Source organism: Podarcis cretensis (genome assembly GCF_951804945.1).
Source record: "Podarcis cretensis genome assembly, chromosome: 2".
In the NCBI taxonomy this organism is placed as follows: domain Eukaryota; kingdom Metazoa; phylum Chordata; class Lepidosauria; order Squamata; family Lacertidae; genus Podarcis; species Podarcis cretensis.
The window spans coordinates 127,027,464-127,053,961 of NC_137171.1; the positions used below are offsets into that span (position 1 = coordinate 127,027,464).

The 26,498-nt window shown below is 50.1% G+C and overlaps 1 protein-coding gene across 1 annotated transcript; it reads right to left on the reverse strand.

Annotated features, from left to right (window-relative positions):
• Positions 1-2,375: 2,375 nt before the first annotated feature.
• VPS52 (VPS52 subunit of GARP complex) lies at positions 2,376-26,230 on the reverse strand. Its single transcript, XM_079962295.1, has 20 exons — positions 26,058-26,230; positions 24,133-24,214; positions 21,417-21,469; positions 21,253-21,328; positions 20,940-21,007; positions 18,388-18,563; positions 17,962-18,112; positions 16,204-16,304; positions 14,770-14,902; positions 13,479-13,536; positions 12,711-12,844; positions 11,792-11,947; positions 9,422-9,540; positions 8,762-8,885; positions 7,414-7,509; positions 6,924-7,031; positions 4,982-5,047; positions 4,563-4,674; positions 3,397-3,515; positions 2,376-2,704 (listed from the first exon to the last, which is right to left on the reverse strand). The coding sequence occupies exons 1-20, from the start codon at positions 26,085-26,087 to the stop codon at positions 2,558-2,560; spliced, it is 2,109 nt and encodes a 702-aa protein (XP_079818421.1). The 5' UTR covers positions 26,088-26,230; the 3' UTR covers positions 2,376-2,557.
• Between the last annotated feature and the right edge of the window lie 268 nt (positions 26,231-26,498).

A 26,498-nucleotide genomic window follows, 5' to 3' on the forward strand; every position in this document is an offset into this window, starting at 1 on the left:
GGAATTCAGCCCCCCTCCCCTCCCCCCTGCTAAACTTTCAAGCCCCTCCCCCGTGTTCTGCGTGCTTCTAAGAAGCGTCTTCTGCCTCCGCAACTTCCCTTCGCCCCCAGAGCAGCTCCAAAGACCAGAAAGGAAAACTGTGTGTTTTGTTTTTGTTTTTTTTATAAAGAGAAAAAATTAAATAAATTAACTATATTATTTAAAGGAGTGGATATAAGAAAAAGAGACTATTTTCATCTCTTGCTGCCTTTTTATTTTTACGGAAGATGGAAAAAGGCGAGTTTCACATCCAGTTTTTGGTGCTCGGGAAGTTTTAAAAAATAAATTTATTTTCTCTCGGCCGCCTGCAAAGTTTTTCCCCCCACCCCTTCTCTCTTGAAAGGGGTTTCTCCCCCCCTACACACAAAAGCTCCTCCTTGGCTTTTTTGTTTTCTTAAAAAGCAAGCGAGGGGCTGCCCCCTGGTGCTGGAAGCAGGCGACCCAACCGTGTAATGTTTTGTAATTAATTGTGGAAATTGTATGGTGCCTAATAGATCATCTATAATTTTGTTGCTTTCTTTGGCTCCGTTATTATTTCCTCGCCTTTGCCCGTCCATTGGAGTTTCGCTTTCGTACCCCCCAGTGTGAAAATAATGCAGCCTCCCGGTTGAGGGTCAACTAAAGCCTTCTGCAGGGGGTTCAAGGGAGGCGCCCCCCCCCAGGGGTCTCTGTGGGGCAGGGGGGCAGGGGGGCCTTGATTCCTAACGCTCCACAACAACCAGCTTCTGGATCCAGCGAACTGGTGGGCAAGCAAGGAAGCTGAAGGCTGGGAGATTCGGGACAGGTAAAAAGGACTTGGGCACTGTTAACCTGCGGAACCTCTTGCCACAAGGCGAAGTGACCAACTTGGATGGCAAAGAGTCCCAGCAGAGGCAGCAAATGGTTCCGAATATCGGTTGGTGGAAACCACAGCAGGGGGAGAGGGGTCTTGTGTTCGAATACTGCTCGCTGGCTTCCCACGATAGCAATTTATTTCATCACATGATCTCAGGGCAGATCGCAGGGGTCTGGTTGGCCACTATCAGAGCAGGAGCTGCACAAAACAAATGAAATACCGTGAAAATCCCTGAAACGAGAAGTAATCGGCTAGAAATATTACCTTGTAGGGGAAAAACTAAATAATAAAAATCAAAAAGATCAGTCTTTAACATCAGCAGTAACATCTAGACCATGGGAGTGTTTCAGCCCTGTTCTTGAGTTTGTTTGAAATCTAAAACAACTTATCCTGTATTCCTTTCTTTGAATTTGTGCCATTTAGGTTTTTAAACCTTTTTGTAAAAGCATCAGTAGAAAGAGTCCTCAACCTTTTAGTACTGTGCTTGGCTTTCTTCAAGTTGGGTTTTGTCAAAAACTAGGTGTTCAAACCCCTTTTTTTTGTAAATTCAGTATTAGAAACTGTACCTTTGAGTCCTTAATCCTTTATTACTGCGTTTTGCTTTACCTCGGTCGAGCTAGGATTATAACACTTCAGAATTTTTGGGGTTTCTACCCCTCTTTTTGAATTTTGGTCATTTAAAGTTTGTGATTTTTCTATTTCCTTCTGAGGAAACCGAATAGTTCAGTGAAACGAAGTTTGAAGCCGGCATCCCGTTAAGGCTTTGTTCAATTCTTAGGTTTTTCTAATTTTTTGCTTAAGCTTTTTGATTTTTATTACTTAGTTTATTTCCACAAGATAATATTTCTAGTCGATTACTTCTCGTTTCAGGGATTTTCATAGTGTTTCATTTGTTTTGTGCAATTTCTCAGTTCCGTGACTGTCTTTTTTCTATTGGTTACTGTGAGAGCACAAGGGACACGGGTAGCGCTGTGGTCTAAACCACAGAGCCTAGGACTTGCCGATCAGAAGGTCGGCAGTTCGAATCCCCGCGATGGGATGAGCTCCCGTTGCTCGGTCCCTGCTCCTGCCAACCTAGCAGTTCGAAAGCACGTCAAAGTGCAAGTAGATAAATAGGTACCGCTCTGGCGGGAAGGTAAACGGCGTTTCCGTGCGCTGCTCTGGTTTGCCAGAAGCGGCTTAGTCCTGCTGGCCACATGACCCAGAAGCTGTACGCCGGCTCCCTTGGCCAGTAAAGCGAGATGAGTGCCGCAACCCCAGAATCAGCCACGACTGGGCCTAACGGTCAGGGGTCCCTTTACCTTTACCTTACTATGAGAGCAGGAGTCTGAACTGCATGGGCCTCATCCTCCTCACACAAACACGCCTCCCCTCTCTCGTTCTCTCGGGGTTGGGCTAGATGACCCCCAGGCCCCCTTCCAGCGCTGTGACTCCCTTGCACAGAAATAAACTCCCCTGCTCCCTTTTTTCCTCCCGGCAATGAGGCGACAGATCCCAGGCATTGAGTTGCTAGAGAATTTATTTCCACTGTACAAAGCAAGACGGAGAGACAAACGGGAGACGCGGCCCAAACAGGGCTGCCCCCCCCCCACCCCATGGAGATCACGGAGGGGGGCAGGAAGCAGTGATATGGCCTCCCCCCAAAAAAACCACAACCCGCCATGCACAAACCCCACCCCCAGCTCAGAAGTTGGGCTTGTGCTTCTTGACTTCCACCATCAGGTGGTGGATGTTGATGAGCTCGGAGCGTACGGGGAGGGCTTTGAGGGGGGGCAGTGCCATGACCTTGTGGAAGCGGTGGTAATACTGGATCAGCTGCGTCAGGGCCCCCTGTGCGGAGAGAGAGGGGGGGTCATGGGGGTGAGATAAGAGACACGGGGGGTGGGGGATGGGGAGAAGGTCACAGGTACCCCCCAGACAACACACAAGGGCACAGCCGAGAGCCCCCCCGCCAGCAACAAATAGACACCCCATGCTACGTGCTGCAGGGGGTTGGGCTGGATGACCTTTGGGGGTCCCTTGAGATTCTACAAGCAGGAAGCAGCTGGGTTTTTTTTGGAGAGGGGTGTTTGAAAGAACCATTTGAAATTGGGTAGGGAGAGAGCCTGGGGGGTTTTAAAGATGATTTTTGGAATCTGCGACTGGGGGACCTCAGCCGAATCCCGCCCTATTCCCTTGCGGGGGGCGGATTTAGGGGAAAATCTGGATGCTGCAATAATACACACAATAATAATAAATTTTAATTATACCCCGCCCTCCGCAGCCTAGACCGGGCTCAGGGCGGCTAACACCCGATATAAAAACAAATGGATTGAAACTTAAAAACAAGATCACAATACAACGTTAAAACACAGCCTCATTTCAACGGAAACTCAAATCGAAAACTTTTTAGGGGATGGAAAGGTCAAGTCACACCAGGCTCTTCCTGAATTTGCTCAGGGTGGGGCTTTCACAAGCCAAGGGGCTGCCCCCTCCCTCCCCCCCCCCGGCACCCATTAACCCTTCTGTGCCCACGGGCCCACCTGGATGATGGTGGTGCCGTTCTTGAAGTTGGTGAAGGAGCGCATGACGTCCTGGCTGAGAGACTCCACCGCCGCCTTCCAGGTCCCCGCGAAGCCGCGCACCAGCTGCGTCACCCGGGCTGAGAGGGGAAGGGGCGAGATTTGGGTGGGGGGCATTGAAGAGGGACTTTCGTCCTCCAGGAGGTTTTTTAAGCAGAGGTCAGACGGATGCCAACGCCTGCATTGCACGGGGGAGGCGGGGTTGGGCTGGATGATCCTCAGGGGACCCGTTTCCATCCCTACAGCTCCATGAATCGCTCCGTCAGTAGCAAATGAGACTCTTAGCCTCAGGGCCGTGGGCAGGGTGGATTTGATCGAAATTGGGGGTCAGTGAAGTTTTTCAGCAGGGGGCCAGTCCACTGTCCCTCAGACCTTGTGGGGGGCCAGACTATATATATTTTTTGAGGGGTGTGTGTGGAAATGAACGAATTCCTATGTCCCACAAATAACCCAGAGATGCATTTTAAATAAAAGCCCACATTCTACTCATTCAAAAACACACTGATTTCTGGAACAACTGCGGGCTGAATTCATCCGGCCCACGGGCCTTAGTTTGCCTACCCATGAGCTAAATCAAATCAATCACTAGACTTGAAATCTTTTTTTTACAGAAGGACTCATTCTTGCTGGTATAATCTTAATATTTACAACCAGATGAAGGTTTCCTTTTTGGAAGTCATTTTTACAGTCATATAAAAAATTACTGATTTGGTTATACTATTAGAAATACACAGACCGATAATAATGACATCCTTGTGTGTCAACCCTTAGGTTGAGTTTTAGCACACATGAAAAACTTAAAACAAATCCTTGTTTCCTGATGAATAGCCTTTGGACTATAATGCAACTTAAATAGAAAACTATATTTAGAAAGATTTTTCCTCCGAAAGCATTTTATTTCAAAAATCCAATTTAAATGATAATAAAAAAATGTTTTGAACTTTAAAAAATCCGATTTTTAATTTATTTGTAAATTGTTTTTTATCCACCCTGGCCTGGCCATAGGTTCAAGTCCCACATTGGGCAAAATATTCCCTGCAATGCAGGGGGTTGGGCTGGATGACCCTCGGGGTCCCAACTCTTGGTTTCCTGCCTCCTTGCTTCTCCGCTCCTGCCAGGCCCCTCACCTTCCTCCCCGCGCAGCCTCTCCATCTGGCCTCGTTCTGCCAGCGCCTCCGCCTCCTTCACGAAGGCAATCATTCCCCCAAAGCCGGGCGCCAGGAGCTCCTCGATGAACTCCTGGAAAGGAGAAAGAGTGGGGGGAGAGAGGGAGAAGGAAGGATGGGAGAGACCCCCCCCCCAGAGGAGCCGCCCTCCGTTAGCTAGACTCCATCTCCCAGAAGCCCCGGAAAACGAGGGTGTGCAACCCAGGGGAGAGGAAACTGCGGCCTGGCTCCACGGCTGAAGCCAGCAGCACAGGGCCTTCCTGGAGCCTGCCTCAAACTCGTCTCCCACCCCCAGCACCCAGGAGAGGGGGCACAGGTATGGGTGCAACTGCGCCCTCCCTCCTTAGGCGCAGCTCCCTCCGCGCACTCCGTTTGCTTACCTGCGTCCGAGCGTTCAGGAGCTGCTGGAATCCCTCCACCTCCTTGCTCTCCTCCACTGCTCGCTCCTGGGAAGGTGGGAAGAGGGGCGTCACGAAGTGGGGTAGGGGGAAAGGGGCCTTTGATACCCCTGCCCCCTCCCCTCGCGGGCAGAGCCAGGCCTTCCTCTCTCCGCCAGATATATATACACACACCCACACCATATATATACACACACACACGTATTTTTCGCTCCATAAGATGCACTTTTTTCTTCCTAAAAAGTAAGGGGAAATATCTGTGTGTCTTATGGAGTGACTGCGTGGTCCCTGGAGCCGAATTGCCCAGGGGCAAAAAGCAGATCGTGCTTTTTTTTTTTTTTTTTTTTTTTGAAAGAGGGAAGTAGGTGTTGAAACAAAGCTGCTGATCATTTGTGGATCGGGGAGAGAGATAAGGGACGCTACAGATAAAGGAGGCTGCCTGGGAGGGGGGAGGCAAAGACAGCAAGCTTGCAAAAGGGGGGAAACAGGAAGACTAAAGCAATAAGGAGAGAAATTAGAAGAAAAGGAAAGGAGGAGCAAAGAACTGCTCCAGCGAAGGAAAAGACACTAAGGCAAACAAGAGGGAAGGGAGTGTTGAAAGGAAACAGCTGATTGGTGGGATCGGGAGAGAGATAAGGGACTGGGAGGGGGGAGGTAAAAGCCCACGGATCCTCAGGATTTTTGCATTGGGTCACCACAAATTCACCATCAGATCACATAGCATGACCATGGCTATAGCCTGCACCAAAAAAAATCACACATCCACTGTTTCCTGGGGCTGCAATGGTGCAAAAATGTGGTTACAAAGCACATGGATCCACATGGATCACATGTCTGTGGCCACAGCATGAACCACAAAAATCATGCATACACTGTTTCGTTCAGAATATATTTTTTTCTTGTTTTCCTCCTCTAAAAACTAGGTGTGTCTTCTGGACCGAAAAATACAGTGTGTGTGTGTGTGTGTATTCAATGACACTGATTGGCATCTGTCTGTCTTGGGAGACCATGGAGGAGAGCACCTTTGTTTAGTTTGTTTGTATGCCCATAGATCTCACAACGTAAGATCACAATGTAAAAAACACAAAATGCATACCGTATTTTTTGCCCTATCGGACACACTTTTCCCCCTCCAAAAATGAAGGGGAAATGTGTGTGCGTCCTATGGGGCGAATGCAGGCTTACGCTGAAGCCTGGAGAGCGAGAGGGGTCGGTGCGCACCGACCCCTCTCACTCTCCAGGCTTCAGGAAGCTATCTGCAAGCCCCCACAAGCTTGGGGGACAGCGTGGAGGCGGAGCACGCCTTCCCACTGTTCCCCTACCTGGTTTGGAGGCTGGGGGGGGGGGGAAATAATTTATTTTCTTTATTCCCCCCCCCCAAAAAAAAACTAGGTGCGCCCTATGGGCCAAAAATACAGTAATTTATCTGTAAGCCACCTTGAATCCCTGTCAGGGGGGAAAAGCGGGGTATAAATAAATAAATGATAATTATAAATATCAACCCAACAATACCCCTTTGGAGATGAGGTCAATTATAAAAAAGGACGTCAGGGTGGTTCATATGTATACATGGCCTACGTATTTTGTGTTCTATGCTGCAAACTGTACCGCGGTCCCTGGATAAAGGGCGGTACGTAAATTTAATAAATCACCGACTAGATGGCCACTGGGGGTCCCTTTCCAGCCCTGGGAGTCTGTGGCTCCATGTTCTCAAGCTCTCTTGGTTTCAACAGCCTAATTCAGGACAGGAGGAAAAGAGGAAGCAAGTCTTCTCATCGTCCAGCCGCCGGGAGCAGGAAATGAAACCCTGGCTGCCCGGCTGCCCGTCAACCGGAGACCCACCAGGGCTGGGAGATCTCGGCCTCCGCTCCCTCCCCCAAGTGCAGGGGGCTCAGGAGCCCAGCTCCCCGGGACCACTCCTTACCATGAGGACGCCCAGCATCATGTCGTAGTTGTTGATGAGAAAGATGAGCTGCTCTTTGCGCGAGGAAAACTCGGCCGCCACCCGCAGGACGAAATTCTCCACCTCCGTCTGGAAGAGGGAGAAAGAGGGAGAGGGAGAGGGAGAGGGAGAGAAGGGGTGGGTGCTTCAAATGATCCCCTCTCCCAAAAAAGAAGCAACAGCATCACAGGGTGGGACGGGGGTGGGGGCCTGGCCCTCTGAAGGCCCCCCATTTGCCAGCTAGCCATAAGCCAGCGTACGCCAACAGAGACACCTGTTTACATGCTACTGCCTGAGTTTTAGTTTTTCCTCTTCCCTCCCTGTACCTTTTCCCTTGCATGCTGTTGCTGTTTTTCTTTTCTTTTTTTTAAGACTGAGAGCCTACGTGTCTCGTTCTGATTGAACCCAAGTCCCTTTCTGGTGCAAATGCTCTAAATACAAGTAATGGTGACTAAATTAGCCTCCACCTTACCTGCAACTGCCCCAGCAGAGTCAGCGTCCGGTCGTGGGGGAATGTCTGATTGATGCTGACAATGGCCGAGGAGAACTCTGCATACCGCCGGGTGATCTGGGGGTGGAGGGAGAGGGTTAGGAGCTGAGCACGCTTGGGGGGCGGGGAACGTGCACCCCAGACCGGCTCTGTCAGGCTCTTCCCTCAACTCCCACCCAGAGATGGATGCCTTTTCCAGTTGCATGAAAGGGAGAGAGAGAAGACCAGGGATGCCAACTTGAATAAAATATTGGGGGGCGGCGGTTTGCAGGTAAGCTCGTGGGGAAGGGGCAATGGCAAGGCCCACCAACTTTGAGGGGGCTGCAAGTTGGCGTCTGAGCTTTCTTTCCCCCTCATCCCCCCGCAGCCCTTTTTCCTTTTGTGTCATGTACTGGAGATGTGAGCCTGAGTTTTGTGTGTTAGTGCAGGGGCTGCCTTCACCACCCCTAAGGAGTTTTGAAGCCACGCTGCAAGAGCCTCTTTTGAGCTGGCCAAAATGCTGTCGACAAATCAGTACTTTTAAGGAAGATAAAACCAAACCGCCCAGCATCCTCCGGGTTCGCTCTTCCCATGGCCAGGCTCTGAAGAGTCAGGAGGGAAGTTTCAAATGGCATTATTGTTATTGCTATTATTGTTATTAATTATTACATTGGTATACCACCCCCTTCATCTGAAAGTCTCAGGGCAGCTCGCAGCATAAAAACACAATGTCAGGAATGTGGCCCCCCCAGAGCGCAGCGGAAGAGTCGGCCTCAGAAATTGAGTGAGCAAGGGGCTGACTCTGCAGATGAGAGCTGGCTGTCAGAGTCTGGAAAGGACAGCCCGGCCCCCCTCCTTCCCAAGGAAGAAGCTGTTAGCTCTCAAGGAGAGGGAGAGTTGGAAGGTGGCCAGAGTGTTGCCAGGCAGCCAGCAGGTAAGCCAGAGTCCAAGACTGTGTCTTCTGGGAGTGGGGAGGAGGCAGACTAGCCCATCAGTCCCAATACTAGGAGGTGGGAGAAGCTCAGAGAGCAACAGAAGGGAAGAGGAAGAAAAGCCGGATTGCGACATTCTTCCTGTTGGGGGAGGGACCATGATTCAGACTAATCAACTGTCGTTAATGAGAGAAGGCAGAAAGCCGTGCTCTGGATGTGTCTTTCTTGCAAATAAACGTACATAAAACTGGCGGAGAGTTGTTACTGCTGATCAGGCTGCTTGCCTGCCAGAGACGCAAAGACACATACTAAAAGCAAGCACAAGAACAAACCTAAACCTAGGCTATATCCCTCGTTAAACTGTTCCTGATTCCCTCGGAAGGGATTCGAATGGTGTGGCGCCCCCTCCCCAGACTTACGTAGTGGGGCCGGGTGTCGAGGAAGCCCAGCTTCTGGGGGTCAGTGTTCTGGATGCTCTGAATGTTCAGCTCCAGGATGTGCTCAAAGCGCGGCCACAGCATCTCCAGGAGCGCGTCCCAATACCTGCATGTCCGGGGCGGGGAGCAGGGGAGAGCAGGCAGACAGGATTCCTCACTTAATATTTATATTTGACGGAGATGTCCCGAGATCCAGTACCTTAGGCGACCCCCCCCCCAAAGCTGGAGACCAGAAGTGTCCAGCTGGCCAGGGGGAAGATCGCCCTCAACCCGGCAGGAGAGCAAGGCTGGGAGAAAGACTTCCGTTGTCAGGCGGGTCCAGGGGGAATCCTGCTCTGCTGGGAGAGCAGTCGAGCGGGAGGGGATGGAGAAGAGGTCGGGCAGCCGTCTGCCAGGGATCTTTTGAGCTGAGATTCCTGAACTGGATTGGACTAGATGACCCCCCCCAATAGCTGTCAACCTTCCCTTTTTTTTACGGGAAATTCCCTTATTCCTGCGCTGCTTCCTGCTGCTATCCCAGATTGTTAGATATCCTGTAGACTGTCCCCGGGACAGGTGAGGCTGCTGATCCCTTATTTTCAAATCTGAAAGTTGACAGCTATGACCGCCCCCCCCCCGGGAAGGGGCCCCTTCCCCACTCACTTGTCGATGGCGGGGACGTTTCGCTTGGCCATGATGGCTTTGAAGCGGAGGACGATATGGATGCTGAGGAAGACGGCGATGCTGTCGTAGCAGTCGCTCACGTAAGCGTTCATGTGCTTCTGCCGTCGTTGGGGGGGGAGGGAGAGACAAACCCAAAGGGCAAACCCACAATTTAGTCATTTGTTTCAACAAATTTATACGCCGCCTGATGGTCTGTGTGTGTGTGTGGTTTTTTTTTTAAAAAACCCACTATAAAGCAGTTCACAAAAAAGATTAATTAACTTCAATTATAAGATTAATTAACTTCAATTATAAGATTAAAGGTAAAGGGTAAAGGGACCCCTGACCGTTAGGTCCAGTTGTGGCCGACTCTGGGGTTGTGGCGCTCATCTCGCTCTATAGGCCGAGGGAACCAGCATACAGCTTCTGGATCATGTGGCCAGCAGGACTAAGCCACTTCTGGCGAACCAGAGCAGCGCACGGAAACGCCGTTTACCTTCACGCCAGAGCAGTACCTACTTATCTACTTTCACTGTGTGCTTTCAAACTGCTAGATTGGCAGGAGCAGGGACCGAAGAACGGGAGCTCACCCCGTCGCGGGGATTCGAACTGCCAACCTTCTGATCGGCAAGTCCTAGGCTCTGTGGTTTAACCCACAGCACCACCCGCGTCCCAATTATAAGATTAATTCACTTCAATTATAAGATTAATTCACTTCAATTATAAGATATCAATCAAATCAGAAGTTAAGAATGGAGTGGAAGTATTTCAAAGATTATATGTCAAAACATTGTTCTAAAAATGACATGCTAACAGGCTTAGAATAAAAAATGTAAGCAATAACAAAACCAATGAAGAAAGAAGGAAAAATCAGGATTTAACAAAAATAATTTATTATAGAATGCAAGGGGGGAAAGGTAGAAAGAAATATAAAGAAGTCGAATTGCTGTGGAGGAAAGTAGAGGGTGGGGGTGGGTTTTATAATTAAGTGTATAATTATGCAGCTGTTGGAATTTAGATATTATATGTTATGTGAAGGAATCATTGGGAATTTTGGTTATTGTGTACATATGTTAAGTTTCAATAAAGGTATTTGAAAATTAAAAGAAAAAATATTAAACGGTAATATGGTCAAAAAAATAGACAACAGTTGAGAAACCAAAACAGGCTGCAATTCACATCCAGTTTCTAAGCATCCGGGTTGCCTAAACCCGAATTTTTATTTTTATCACTAGTTTTCTAACAACCCTTAAAATAAACATGAGAAAGTCAAAATAAGAAAGGGATACTCCATTACTAAAAGAATAAGCAAATCTAAAACTGTCGTATCTTGATTGTTGAATGCCTTGCGACTCGAACATTTTGGCTCCTGAACGCCACAACCCTGGAAGTGAGTGTTCTGGTTTGCGAACGTTCTTTGGAACCTGAACTTCCAACACGGCTTCCGTGATTGGCTAGAGTTTCCTGCAGCCAATCGGAAACTGTGCTTTCAAATGTTTTAGAAGTCTAACAGACTCCCGGAATAGATTCTGTTCGACTTCTGAGGTACAACTGTATATGGACATTATTATTTTCATTATCCAAGTCCATATATATTTATTTTGAATCAGCTATAGTTTGTTTAAATGGGTTCCACGTGCTGCTATATTCCATGCAAAGTGTATGTATCCTTTATAATAATATTATTATTTATCCTGACCCCCTTCTCTTCCCACCCCGCCCCCAGTACCCCTTTGAGTTATCAAGTTAGCACAATGCTTAGAAACTAGATGTGAATTGTAACCTGTTTTGGTTTCTCAGCTGTTGTCTATTTTTTTTTTACCATTTTACCACTTCATTTTTTTTTTGTAAACTGCTTTAAAGTGGTTTTTTAAAAAAAAACAAACAAAAAACCCCACACACAAGTTATTGAGTTATTTTGATTTATCAGCTACTTTAAAATGAGGCTGCATTTTAAATTGCATTTTAACCTGTATTTTAAATTGTGTTTTTCCCCCCCTTCCCCCCCTTCCCCCTATTATGTTTTTACTGTGATTTTATTGGTGTTAGCCGCCCTGAGCCCAGCTCTGGCCGGGGAGGGCGGGGTATAAATAAATTTTATTATTATTTATTATTATTTATTATTATTTATACCCCGCCCATCTGGCCGGGTTCCCCCAGCCACTCTTTGCATGGACAAACCCAAATGTTTTCAGTCAGCACCGAATAGCATACAGGGAAGTCGCCCGCCGTGTATCAAGAGGCAGGGAGTTCCAAAGTCACGCTCCTTGGAAGCATACGCTTTGGGGAGGCGGAAAAAGGGAACGTGAAGGGGGTGTCGCTTTCCTTCCTCCGTCCCTGGCAGCCTCCCCTCCCGGCACCCCTACTCACGAGGAACATGGTGAGCGTCTTCCCCATGACGGCGTTGAAGAGGTCGAGAGCGGGGGTCCCTGTCACCAGGAAGAAGTCGCAGAGGAAGAGGTACTCTCGGCAGCTGTTGTCCAGGAGGGCGAAGTGCTGGCTGCGGAAGAGGGACTCAAAGGGGTACTGGGGGGGGGGCGGGAAGAGAAGGGGGTCAGGATCAGGACCAGGAGAGCAGCAGGCAGAGCTTCTCTGCACCCCGAGGGGGGAGACGCCTGGCACCCCAATCTATTCCTTCTCCAAGAAGACAGCTAGCTCAGGCCAGCGGCCTCTTCTCGCAAGGGCCAAATGAACCTGGGAATCCAGGTAGACTGGCTCTGGGCGGAAGGCTCCATAAGGACCCAAGGAGAGCCCGGCTGCCGGATCAGGCCTGTCCTCAACCGATGTCCCCAAATGGGAAGAAGCCCACGAAAAGGGACATTGTAGGGTTGGGGAAAGGCGACACAATCGGAGTCTGTAAAATCCTGCCCAGCTTGGAGGAGAGCGGAGAGAGGAAGCTTTTTATCCCTCTTGCCTAACGCTAGAATTGGCGGAATCGGGACTGATTAAAGGACATAACCTGTGGAACTGCCTCCCACTGGAGGGCTTCAGAGCATTTATGTTGTAAACCGCCCTGAGATCTATGGATAAAGGGCAGTATACAAATTTACTTAATAATAGTGATGATGATGATAAGCCTCAAAAGCATAGCTGTCAACTTTTCCCTTTTCTTGCGAGGAATCCTATTCGGAATAAAGGAATTTCCCTTTAAAAAAGGGAAACGTTGACAGCTATGCTCAAAAGTGGTGCAAACAGCTGCTCCAAGAATCCCTAATATTTAGATGTTTTTCATAGAGCCCAGTCCCAAAGGGGGAGCCAGAAAGGAGAGGGTTAAAAGAGGGGGACTCACCCGGACGTCGCTCTTCTGGGCAGAGTGGGGGACGATGATGGGGCCCTCCAGCTCGGCCCCCCCAATGACACTGCCCCGGTTCCCCAGTGTGAAAATGGTGTTGCGGTTCCGGAGGGACGGCTTTGAGAAAAAGCGTGGCGGCAGCAGGGAGAGTCAAGGGAGAAACGTGCCCAGGGAGGCAGACCCCACCCAGACCTTGTGGGTAACCCCCCAAAGGAGCACGGGAACGGGGCCTTCTTGGTGGCGGCTCCCCACTAGCGGAAATCTCTCCCTGGGAGGCTCACCTGGTGCCATCACTACATCTCCTCAAGCTGCCCAGAGTGGCTGGGGCAAACTAGTCAGATGGGTGGTGCATATAATTAATTTTCTATTATTATTATTATTATTATTATTATTATTATTATTATTTCATTCCTAGCCAGGTCTTTGGCTGCCAATGGTGGCCTTTGGGAGCAGGTGGGCTGTTTCAAATGCAGTCCCTGCCCAGTTTTAATGTGGCTTTTTCTGAGTTGCAATGGCAAAAAAATTGTGACTGATAAATTTAATAGACGATAATGAGAGTTCTGCTCAGGATCCAAGCCCTCACAAGAGGGAATTGTTGAAGGCAGCTCTCGAAGCTCCCGTTTGGCAGCCAGCCCAACTGGAGGGGGACCCCAAAGGTCATCTATTCCAACCCTGTTATCAGGGGCCAGGCTGGGAAAGGGGCAGGGCTGATCCGGCCTTTCTGCCCCTTCAGTGCAAGTGTCGTCGTCCCCGCAAAAAGGATATCCTTCTTGGCCGTGTCCTCTACCCCCATGAGGTCGTCCTTCTCGGCCACTTCTTCATACTGCAGGCAGGGAGAAAGAGAGAGAGAGGAGTTTGAAAGAATGGACAGACGGCTGTCACCCAAAATTAACACAGAATACTTCTGATGATACCAGCATAGATATATCGAGCAATCTTGCAATCTTGCCAGCTCAAATATTAATTGCAATTCGATAGGAAGCACCTCGAAACCTTACGCCACTCACTAGGGAATACTGAAACAACGGAGGAAATGATGCGTAATTTGAGATTTCCATGAGGATTAGCACCTCCAAGCACATTTTACGTGATCTGGCATTCCTTTACGGCATGCACGTTTTCCAGATGAGCCTGGCAAACCTGGAACTAGACTCGATCATCAGGTAACGCTGGTATTATCCCTTTTTGTGAACACAAAATTTATTCCCACTTTTTAACTTGGACTTTGTTATTCTAGCGCTTGGGCAACCGAACTTAAAATCATGGAATTGCAGAGTTGGACAGGATCCCCAAGCATAGTTGTCAACGTTTCCCATTTTTTAAGGGAAATTCCCTTATTCCGAATAGGATTCCTCGCAAGAAAAGGGAAAAGCTATGTCCCCAAGGCTCAGCGAGCGCAACCCACATTTCACAGTTTATTTATCTGACATTTGGTTTTCCTGTTTACAACCACTGCTCTTAACTGAAGGGACACGGGTGGCGCTGTGGGTAAAACCTCAGTGCCTAGGGCTTGCCGATCGCATGGTTGGTGGTTCGAATCCCCGCGGCGGGGTGAGCTCCCGTCTTCCAGTCCCAGCTCCTGCCCACCTAGCAGTTCGAAAGCACCCTTAAGTGCAAGTAGATAAATAGGGACCGCTTTATAGCGGGAAGGTAAACGGCGTTTCCGTGTGCGGCGCTGGCGCTGACTCGCCAGATGCAGCTTCGTCACGCTGGCCACGTGACCCGGAAGTGTCTTCGGACAGCGCTGGCTCCCGGCCTCTTGAGCGAGATGAGCGCAAAACCCCAGAGTCGGCTACGACTGGCCTTCGGGCAGGAGTACCTTTTTACCGCTGCTCTTAAGATGCGTCACGGAACCTTTACCAAAGCGCTTTTTAAATATTATTTAGCATTCGTTTATGACAAAAACAAGAGCAGGTAGCTCTGTGGGTAGAGCACGAGGCTCTTAATCTCTGGGTTGTGGGTTTGAGCCCCACAAATATTCCCACATGGCAGGGGGGTTGGACTAGATGACCTTGGGGTGCTTTCCTACTCTTCGAGTTATCAAAAGGAGACTCACCTGCACTTTCATGAGGCGGCTGGTGTAGGACTTGAAGTAGCTGAGGTAGATTTTGCTCATGGTCTCAACATACTCGTCCCGGACCTCTTTGGCCACTGAGCGCTCGTGGCCCAGCAGGAACTGGTAGAAGAACCTGCAGAGAGAAGGGGGGGAGAGAGAGAGAGAGAGAGAGACTGGGGGACATGGCGAGAGGGGAGACTTCACTTCCTGGCCCTGAGCAAGGCATGCTGGGAAATTCAGGAGCCAGGATGATGCCAGAGGAATTTGCACACCAGCCCCCTGCCAAGAGCTGACCCGGACCTTGCGCTTGCCATCCAAGGCCCTTCTCTGTGTGTCCCCCTCCCCATGAGGTCCAGAGGGGGGCCTTTTCTGTGGTGGCACCATCATTGCATGTCTCTAAGCGCCAGGCAAAAACATTCCCAGGTCTCTGGGCATTGAATGATAATGATAATGATAATGATAATGATAATGATAATGATAACAATAATTTATTTATTTATTTATTTATTTACACCCCACCCATCTGGCTGGGCTTCCCCAGCCACTCTGGGCAGCTTCCAACAAAATATTAAAATACAGTAATGCACCAAACATTAAAAGCTTCCCTAAAGAGGGCTGCCTTCAGATGTCGTCTAAAAGTCTGGTAGTTGTTCTTCTCTTTGACATCTGGTGGGAGGGTGTTCCACAGGGCGGGAGCCACCACCGAGAAGGCCCTCTGCCTGGTTCCCTGTAACTTGGCTTCTCGCAGTGAAGGAACCACCAGAAGACCCTTGGCGTTGGACCTCAGTGTCCGGGCAGAACGATGGGGGTGGAGACGCTCCTTCAGGTATACTGGGCCGAGGCCGTTTAGGGCTTTCAAGGTCAGCACCAACACTTTGAGCAAGTCAGGGGGGATTACTACTGTGCTGATCTTATTATTATGCTGTGTAAAATAAACAACAACAACAACTGCCCACCAAACAACAGCAGCAGCAGCAGCCCATCCATCTGATTGTGTTTCCCCAGCCACTCTGGGTAGCTTCCAACAAAGATTAAAATACAGTAATACATCAAACATTAAAAACATTAAAATAAAAAAGCATTTTTTATTTATCAGACATTTTAAAATTTCCCTATACAGGGCTGCCTTCAGGTGTTTTCTAAAAGTGACACTCTGAAAGCTGAACACTGCCCTGGGATCTTTGGAGAAAGGGCGCTGTGCAAATGGAATAAATAAGATAATCAAACAAGTGTTCATAACGCAGGGCGCGCACACACACACATGCGCCTGATGTTTCCGATCAGGCTGAGCAAGGGCTGCTGGGAGTTGGCAGTCCACAGCGGGTGGCCAGAAAACGAAACTAGGCAGGGGATTGTGGGATTGTGCTCTCTTATTGGCCCAGCCAGCAGCAGGGAATGCTGGGAGACTCCTGAAGGGGCACTGCATTTTCCTACCTGTACTTGAGCAGGGCATTCTGGGGGATCTGGTAGTTGGTCATGGGCTTGCGGAAGGAGTAGATCTTTTGTAGGATGAACTCCCGGATCTTGGCCACCGCCTGGCAGGAGGGGGAGAGAGGGGGGCAGGTCAGGGAAGAGGACTGGGGGGCGGGGGCTCAGCCTTTCTTCCATGGCAACGCAGAGTGAGGAAGGAGCAGTTCCCCGTCCAAAAATCCCCTCCCCCAAATCACTCCAGAATTGACAAATCTCTGCACTGGCTGCCAAGTAGTTTCTGGGTCAGATTCATAGGGCGGGTTTTGACCCATAAAACCTTAAAAAGCTCAGGACTGCGAGGACTGCCTCTCCCCATATGAGGTCAATCACGAAGGGCACGGTAGAAATTTAATAACTACCGTATTTTTCACTCCATAAGACATACTTTTTTCCTCCTAAAAATCAAGGAGAAATGTCTGTGCATCTTATGGAGTGAAAGTGTGGTCGATCGCTGGCTCCCTTTCTGCCCCCTTGGCCAGGTCTCCATTGCTGAATGTTCTGCAGATGGAGGCTGGCTGTTTCCCCAGCGACATGTGACTGGCTGATTAGAATATCTGTCTGGAAACTGTAGAAACAGCTCCCTTTCCTTTCCTAAAGAAGCTGCAGAATTGAACAGAACAGAGTTGAATCCATAAAAACAGGATTTTTTCCCCCCTTTGCAAAGTAAGCTCAACAACTTTGAGCTGATCCTCAAAAAATCAGGGCTTTTCCCCTTTGCAAAAGAAGCTGCACAACTGTGAGCTGATCCCCCCAAAAATGGGGCTTTTCCCTTTTCCTCCTCTAAAAACTAGGTGCGTCTTATGGGGCAAAAAATACGGTAATAGCAACAGAGGTTTTAGCCGGAGGGAGACATGTGGGCATAGAATGCACATAGAAACAGGAACTTGGCCTCTATGACAACGAAACAAAGACTTTGGGAAGGACAAAAGAAACTGCTGCCCTTGTGACAGCGCTTCTTTCAAAAAAGACGTTCGTTCAATGTCCCACGTTGGTAAATTTTTGGGAGAGGGTGACAGAAATGATTAACTGGACGGGAAAAATGTTATGTTTGCAGAGGAAAAAAACCTTTTGAATTACATCCCTGTCTAGCTAAGGGACGGCATGGGTGATTGAATTGAATTTTTATTATTACGGTCACAGACCAGTTCTGGCTTACTTACAATACAGTGGTGCCCCGCAAGACGAATGCTTCGCAAGACGAAAAACCCGCTAGACGAAAGGGTTTTCCGTTTTGGAGGCGCTTCGCAAGACGAATTTCCCTATGGGCTTGCTTCGCAAGACGAAAATGTCTTGCGAGTTTTTCCGACTTTTTTCCCCTTTCCCCCCCTTTTTCTAAGCCGCTAAGCCGCTTATCCGCTAAAAGCCGCTAATAGCGCTAATCCGCTAATGGGCTTGCTTCGCAAGACGAAAAAACCGCTAGACGAAGAGACTCGCGGAACGGATTCTTTTCGTCTTGCGAGGCACCACTGTATCAGAAAAATCTTAAAACACAACAGGAATACATGGAGGGCATTGATGGACACTCCGTGCCCTTTTGACAGAACAAAAAGACTGGCATTGATGAACCGGAAGAACAAAAATCCATCCTTCAAGCAATGGATAGAAGATACCTGCCAGGGGCTGCATTTGACGAGACAACTCACCAAGGTGCCAACCCTGAATGGGGGGTTATGTGGGGAGGGGGGAGGGTCTCAGCTGGGGGGGTGTCCCCTCACCCCTCACCTTGGCTTTCAGCTTGTCCAGGATGTCGGTCACATCCGTACAGGCCATGGTCTCACGGAAAGCCTGCTCCTTGACGGCGTTGATCTTATTGTTCAGCTCGTGAAGTTGCTCCAGAAAGGCCTGGTCTGTCACGGGCGACTCCAGGATGGTGCTGGGAAGACAACGCAGGGGGAGGGGGGGTGTCACACCCTCACCCCTAGGACTTCCCGTCTCCCAACCCACCCCCCAAAAAAATTGAAAATAAAATTAAAAAAGAGATTGAAACTCAAGTGGCAGGGAGTTCCAGAGGGCATCGTTGCTGCCACACCGAAAGACTGACTAGCAGCGAATATTGCTTGGATCTGAACTTATGCACTTTTCAGTCTTTGTTTCGAAGGGAGACATTTTCGCCTGGTGCTTCTCCCGCCCTCCACCTGTGCCACGGACCTGATCATGATGTTGGGGACCACCAGCTCGTCCACCAGCTGGGAGAGGCGGCCTCGGACGGCCTGGCGGTTGCGCAGCCGGACGTTCATGGCCACCGACTGCTCCTGCAGGGTCTGGATCTCACAGCTGATGCTGCTCAGGTCGGACTGGAAGGAGCTCAGCATGGCCTCCATGCGCTGCAACATGCAGGGAGGAAGGGAAGGCGGGGTCATGCTTAGGGAGAAATGGCTGAAGGAAGCAAGGACCCTCGTACCTACGGGACCGCCTCTCCCGGTATGCCCAGCAGAGGACCTCAAGGTCCATAAATAGCAACACCCTAGTGGTCCCGGGCCCTAAGAAAGTCAGATTAGCCTCAACCAGAGCCAGGGCCTTTTCAACACTGGCCCCAACTTGGTGGAACGCTCTCTCTCATGAGACCAGGGCCTGATTTCTGGTTTATTCCCGCAGGGCCTGTGAGACAGAGTTGTTCCGCCTGGCCTTTGGCTTGGAATCAATTTGATCCCCTTCCCCTCTTTCGTTTTTCCTTTCTCCCTCTGTGTTGGAACTCCTATTTGGGGACTTCCCTGGCTTTTTTCTGGCCCATGTAGGACCAGTCAGGATAGTTGGCCTTGGTGAAGATTTGACGTTTTCATCCCCCAAAAAGTTTTTGATTTGAGTTTCCACTGAAATGAGGCTGCATTTTAATGTTTTACTGTTGTATTTTAATCTTGTTTTTTAAGTGTATTTCAATCGATTGTTTTTATATTTGGTGTTAGCCGCCGTGAGCCCGGTCTTGGCTGGGGAGGGCGGGGTATAAATAAAATTTATTATCATTGTTATTATTACCGGTATTATTATTATTATTAATACGAACCTCCTCGCTCAGGAGAAGTCTACCTCTGGGAATGATTAACTGGAGGGGGGGAAATTTTATGTTTGCAGAGGAAAAAATCCTTTTGAGGAGCTGCAGGTGGGCAGCGGAGGACAAAGACAGTGGGAGATGGCTGGCTGCCCGCCCCTGAACTTCCCCCTTGGGGGGCTCGCAGGAGAGCCATCTTCCAAAAGAGATTCCAGCTAAGCAACAGGAAGAACTTTCTGACAGCCAGATCTGTTTGACCGTGGGATGGAAGGCGGTAGACTGTCCTTCCTTGGAGGTTTTGAAGCAGTGGTTGGACGACGATATTATTAATCCATCAATCAATTTTGCATATCACCCTACACCCTCAGACCTCAGGGTGGATCACAATATAAGAAACACAAATACCATAATAACACATAATACAGCGGTACCTCTGGTTGCGAACGGGATCCGTTCCAGAGCCCCGTTCACAACACGAGCAGAATGCAACCCACGTCTATACGTCCCGCGATTCGCCGCTTCTGCACATGACGTCATTTTGAGCGCATGCGCGAGCGGCGAAACCCAGAAGTAACCCTTTCCGGTACTTCCAGGTCGCCGTGGGACACAACCTGAAAAGACGTAACCTGAACTGAACATAACAAGAGGTCTGCCTGAAATGGATGGCCATCTGTCAGAAATTATTTAGCTGAGATGATTGTGTTACAGGGGGTTGGGCTAGATGACCGCCAGGGGTCTCTTCCAATGACAAGCCTATATATGATTCTGGGAGGGAGGAGCCTCATTGAGAACAAGAGATCGGGGCATCGTGAAGAGGGAGAGCAGAGCACAACACCCCACACTGGTGCTTGGGTGAAATACAGCTTTGTGACTCTCCCTCTCCCCTTCCCAATGCAGGCAGGATGAGATTTAAAACAGTTAATGTGCCTTTAAGGTGCTGGTTTTGACCTTTAAAGCCCTTTGTGGCTTAGGGCCCTCATATTTACGGGGCTGCCTCTCCTGGTCTGCCCCACAGAGGACCTTAAGGTCCATGTATAACCATAGTTTAGTGGTCAAGGGCCCAAAGGTTCAAGGTGCTGCTTTTGACCTTTAAAGCCCTTCACGGCCTAGGACCCTCGTACCTACGGGACCGCCTCTCCTTGTATGCCCCACGGAGGACCTTAAGGTCCTTGAATAATTAGTTTAGAGGTCCCGGGCCCTAAGGAAGTCAGACTATCCTCCACCAGGGCCTTCTCAGTGATGGCTCCGACCTGGTGGAATGCTCTGTCCCATGAGACCAGGGCCCTGCAGGATTTAACCTCCTTCCATTGAGCCTGTAAGACAGAGCTATTCCGCCTGGCTTTCCATTTGAACTTAGCCTGATCTTTTCTTGCCCTTCCTTCCCTCCCCCTCCCCTTTTTATGAAGATTACCTGCTCTGAGACACCACAGCTAATTCACCCCTGGTCTTCTCGCTACTAAGACTAATCTAGCCAGCTAGCCCTGGTGATCATCTAATGTTTATTGGATGGATTTCCCCCCTAAATTGATTTTTTATTTTATTGTTATTCACGTTTTATACCGTATTTTATGCTGTTTTTTGTAGCATAAATTAAGTCTTATAAATTTGTTGTTAGCCGCCCTGAGCCCAGTTTTCTGAACCAGGAAGGGTGGGGTATAAATAAAAATTTATTATTATTATTATTATTACTACTACAGGTGGGGACCCTCCTCACCTCCAGGACAGCGTCGCAGGCCGTGATCTGCGTGTGGAGCGACGCAATGTTCTTGCTCTCCTTGATGTCTGGATGAGGCCGCTAAGGAGAAATGCCTGCTGGGAGGAGACAGCCGACGAAAGTCCCCCTCCTCCAGCCCCAAACATTTGGGTGCATGCCCAAAGCACAGGCTGCACAGAACCCCCACCCCCTGTGCAGAAAGCCAGGCCAAGCCAGCTCTGTTCCTGGGCTCTGGTGAGCCTTTTCCACCTTGCATGGGTTCGGCTAGAGGACCTCTGGGTGCCCCGTTCAACCCTTCTGCTTCTGAGGATACAGTCCTTGATGGAGGCGTTCTCAATGTGCTGCAGCTCCAGCTCCACCTGCTTGGAGTAGTGCCTCAGGTCCACCCCCTGCGGGACAGAATGGGGAGGGGTCACCACCCGGGGGGGCACTGTCCCTTCCCCACCTCCCAGCCCTGGCAGACCTCCCCCCTCTCACCGTCTTCAGCGCCTCCTGCACCAGAGCATCTTCCAAGTTGGCCTGGATGTGAACTGGGGGGGTGGGGGGAGAAAGAACAAGGTCAAGACCGGGGGGGGGAACACGGCTGGTCTGCCTCTACCCCCCCAAAAAAAAAAATTGATGGGGGCGTGACAGAGCAATCGTGCCAAGACGGAAAGGTTTTCCCACTGGCCATGACTCAGAGCAGGGCATGGGCAGGAGGGAACCCCCCCTTTTTTCAAGACACGCAGCCCCCCCAAGCCCCCAAAATGCTGTTTTATATTTTAAAGGGGGAAAATCTCAACACTGTTTACAACCCATTAAAACATCAAATGAAACCACCCAGAATAAAGTCAAGCCAGTGGGGTGTAGTGGTTAGAGCAGGGGTCAGTGAAGTTTTTCAGCAGGGGGCCGGTCCACTGTCCCTCAGACCTTGTGGGGGGCCGAACTATATTTTGAAGGGGGGGGATGAACGAATTTTTATGCCCCACAAATAACCCAGAGATGCATTTTAAATAAAAGGACACATTCTACTCATGTAAAAACACACTGATAAAAGGTGATTGGGCCTGATCCAGCCCCGGGGCCTTAGTTTGTCTACCCATGGGTTAGAGTGTCGGTTTAGGATCTGGGAAATCAGGGTTCAAATCAGAAATGATGAAGCTCACAGGGTGAGCTGGGAGCTAGTCATGCAGTCTCTTCACCTACCTCACAGGAGGAGGGGAGTGAACCATGTAAGGTGAAAAAGGGTAAAGGAGCCCATGGGTTGTGACGCTCATCTCGCTTTCAGGCTGAGGGAGCCGTCATTTGTCCACAGACAGCCTTCCAGGTCATGTGGCCAGAATGACTAAACACCTTCTGGTGCAATGGGACCAGTGGCGTAGCGTGGGGGGTGCAAGGGGGGCCAGCCGCACCGGGCGCAACATCTGGGGGGGGCGCACTCGCCGCCTCCGGAGTTGCCGAAGAGCCTCGGGCGCAGAGTTTAACTCTGAGCTGCCTGTGATGTGGAGGGCACGACTGTTCCGCGGGGGGCGTGGTGTGGATCTGTACCGTTTGCTGCTTTGATCTGGCGCCTTTTGCGGAGAGCACAAGACGGGCACGTCGCTTTGCGGGAGCCGGGGAGAGGAACCTGGTTCAGTCCCGCGGGGCGCGCTTCTCTTGCGAGCCCCCCCCAGCCGCCTCCCGCTGCCCACGCTGCGCTTCTCCACCCCCGCCCCTTCTCCTCGCTGTCAGCAGCCGTCTGTGTCTGATTTGAGAGGAGAACGGAGGCGAGGCGAGGCGGCTGCAGCCAGCGACCCCCCTCCGCCTCCCACCCCGGGGCTACCAGAAGCCCCCCTCGGCTTCAGCTGGGGACAGAGAGCGCGCCTGCTCGTCCCTGCGGGCCGCTGCCCCATTGGAAGGGCGGCGGAGGAGCTGCAAGCCGGGGTGCGCGCCATGAGCCTCAGCCTTGGGGTTCAGGGGCCAGTGGTGGAAGCAGGGCCAGTGGTGGAAGTGCGGCGCTTTCCCCGGGTTACTGGGCGCGGGGAGCCCTCGGGGCGCGGGAAGAGGCAGCGCTCCTGGCTGCAGGTCCGAGGCCCGGCTGCTGCCCGCCTCTCGCGGCAGGAGGGAGTTGCTGCAGCGGTACCTATTTATCTACTTGCACTGGTGTGCTTTCGAACTGCTAGGTTGGCAGGAGCTGGGACAGAGCTACGGGAGCTCACTCCGTCGCAGGGATTCGAATCACCGACCTTCCGATCGGCAAACCCAAGGGGATAAGTAGTTTAGAGAACAAGAAGGCCTTTAGGGAGGTATTCTTATATGCAACGGCCGCAGCTTGGACGTTGGTGGCAAAGGGGTGGAAGGAACAAGAAGCCCCAACAATAACGGACTGGCATTACAAGCTAGAAGAATTTGCTGAAATGGCACAGTTAACAAATACCCTGAGAGGAAATTCAAAACAAAAAATTATGGAAAAGTGGGATAGATATAAAACATATGTTCAAAAATACAATAAAGGTTCGCTATCTATGCTAGCATTTGATTGACGTTGGAGTGAGACTGAGTTGAGAAATAAGACTAAGAGCACATATTGATATAGGAATGTATTAGATAATATATAAAGAAATATACAATAATAAGAGTACATTCATTTGTAAAAAAGGAATATACAACAGGAAAGACAGGAAGTCTAGTGTGTTGGTATGTATATGATTGGGGGAGGGGAATTTGTTTTTTTTTCCCTTTGGTCTTTTTTTTCCCCCTTTTCTTTCTAGGTATATAAAATTTGTATATAATTTTTGTATACATGTTGTAAATTATATTATAGTAAATCCTGTAATGTAATATGGCAACATTTACCAATTGTAATGTAAGAATGTTAACAAATAAATAAAATGCAAATTCAAAAAAAAAGGAATATAGAGCACAGCGCCACCCTAACTGAACCATGTACTCCTTGGAGAAAAACGTGGATCCGAAATGCAATAAATCAGCTCTTCTGCTGACCTGCTCAAGGAAGGGCTCAGGCAGGTGGAGACGTCAGTCGCCCACCGGGAACCCACAGATCGCGACTGGACCCGCGCCAGTCACAAAACGCAGATTTTGAACCCTGCTTCCTCTCCAGGAGGAGGTGGAACAGTTTCCTGGCCCTCCCTTGAACAAAGGTCAGTCTGGATGACCCTTTGGGACCCTTCCCAAAGCAAGTAGCTCTGAAGGAGAGGGAAGGAAGAGAACTTACTGTCGACTTCATCCAGGATGAACTCATCCGAGGTCAGGTCCAGCTCGCCCAGGTTCAGCTGCAAGGCCTCCTCACTCGGACCCTAAAGGGCAGAGGAAGGAAGGTTAAGGACGCAAGAAAAGAGCACATTGAGTCCAGCCTTCTGTTCTCAAAGTGGCCAACCAGGTGCCCACGATAATAATAATAATAATAATAATAATAATAATAATAATAATTTTATTTATACCCTGCCCTCCCCAGCCAAGACCAGGCTCAGGGCGGCTAACACCAGATATAAAAACAATTGATTAAAATAGAACTTAAAAACAAGATTAAAATACAACATTCAAAATGCAGCCTCCTTTCAGTAGAAACTCAAATCAAAAACTTTTTGGGGGATGAAAACGTCAAGTCTTCACCAAGGCCAGCTATCCAGACTGGTTTCACGTGGGCCAGAAAAAAGCCAGGGAAGTCCCCAAATAGGAGTTCCATCACAGAAGGAGAAAGGAAAGAGGGGAAGGGGATCAAGTTGATTCCAAGCCAAAGGCCAGGCAGAACAACTCTGTCTTGCAGGCCCTGCGGGAAGAAATCAGATCCTGCAGGGCCCTGGTCTCATGAGACAGAGCGTTCCACCAGGCCGGAGCCATCACTAAAAAGGCCCTGCTCTGGCTGAGGCTAATCTAACTTCCTTAGGGCCTGGGACCACTAGAGTGTTGCTATTTATGGACCTTAAGGTCCTCCATGGGGCATATCAGGAAGCACGATCTGAGCACAAGAGCCAGGATCTGAGCTCCAGAACCACTCTCCCCTTCAGCCACTGGATAATGTTTTCTGCAAGGAGCTCAGAGGGGAGACACAAATGGTCACACTCAGCACAATTTTAATCCCCCACAGGTCAGACTGAGAGGAAGCCATTAACCGGCAGACACATGGTCAGAGTCCTAACTTTGCCGCCCTTTTGAGTCTGGTGCTGTAACCCAACACGGGCAAGGGCTGCTTCCATCAAGGGCCAGTTGAGCTGGTGGGGAGTCTAGAGCAATAGAATCAAAGACCCGGGTTCAAATCCCTGAACAGCCATGAGGCTCACTGCGTGACCTTGGGCCGGTTTCTACCCCGCAGGGCTGTTCAGAGGAAAAACCAGTGTTCGCGTGTCAAGGCAGGGGAAGACCTCCAAGTGCTTTAAAAAGAAAGATGAAAACAGTAAAATCATCACTTTAAAAATTGCAGCTGTGACTTTAAAACAAATGGAAAGTTAAAAGCAGAATAAACTAGAAACGCATACAGATTTTCTGAACCCCTGGACAGGCTTGTTTAAACAAAGGCGACTTCAACTGGTGCCGGAAAAAGTGAGAGAAGGGTTGCCTGCCTGGTGTCATGAGGCAGGGAGTTCCAAAGGGCAAAGGTTCTGCCACATGGAATGGACAGATCAAAGGCCCCTGAACGCAGCCCAGAAGAGGGAAGTTTGCAATGTCTGATGGTTCATTAGGTTTCTGTATATGCTGGAAGCTTCCCAGAGGGCCTGGGGCGACTCAGCCGGATGAGCAGGGTGCAAATAATATAAAATATAATTAATTATTATTATTATTATTATTACTATTGTTATTCAGCCCGCCTTCCCCGTTATGGCTCGTCCAGCTGCGTTTCTGCCCTGCTTTCCCTCTTTGCAGCCCAAAGGGGCTGCGTCGACTTAAAAAGCGACAGGCAGGAGCCCAACAGGTGCAGAGGGGGAAGCCCCACCGCGCATGCGCACTGGCCAAAGACGAGGGGCTGAGGGGGTGGAGTCAAAGGTCACCAGAACATTCCCCACCCCCAGCCCAAATATTCTTTTCGCGATTGAAGAGGAAAAAAATAAAGAGGGGGAACGAGAGGAGGGTGTCCTTTATTTATGAGACACCGGAAGTCGGGGGCTCAGAGACCGGAAACGGGGGCAGGTCCGTGACCCTCACCGATCCGTCCCCCGCCTCTTCCTCGTCCATGTCTCCCGCCCGGAGCTGCTGCTACTCCTGCTGCTGTCGTCGCCGCCGCTGTTCTTCGGGCCCCGCTTCGCCCGGGGCCGCCGCCTTCCTCATCCGGGGCTTCCAGGGGAGCGGCTTCCGGTTTGTCGGCACGAAGAACCACAAGCCCCAGAATGCCCAGCGGCCGCTTTGCGGAAGTGGCCCGATAGGAGACCCCTTCGTCGGCTGCTGAGGCGGCGGAAGCTTCGAAGGGGTTGGGGGGTGGAGCACCCCTCTTCCTCCTCCTCCCCCCCATGACGCCCCAAAAGGACGCCTTGTTTCCTCTGGCGGGGAGATATGCTCTCACGGAACCTTCCGCTCCACCTCCTTGTTTCCTACTCGGGCATTGTAGGGCGGAGCACAACACTGAAGGAACTCCCTGGACCGTAGATA

Bases quoted from the DNA above. Each gene is read 5' to 3' on its own strand.
- VPS52 (XM_079962295.1), bottom strand. From the start codon at position 26,087: ATGGACGAGGAAGAGGCGGGGGACGGATCG. The intron at 24,215-26,057 runs GTGAGGGTCACG...TCTGCCCTTTAG, and splicing joins AAGAGGCGGGGGACGGATCG to GGTCCGAGTGAGGAGGCCTT. The intron at 21,329-21,416 runs GTGAGAGGGGGG...TCTGTCCCGCAG, and splicing joins TGCAGGAGGCGCTGAAGACG to GGGGTGGACCTGAGGCACTA.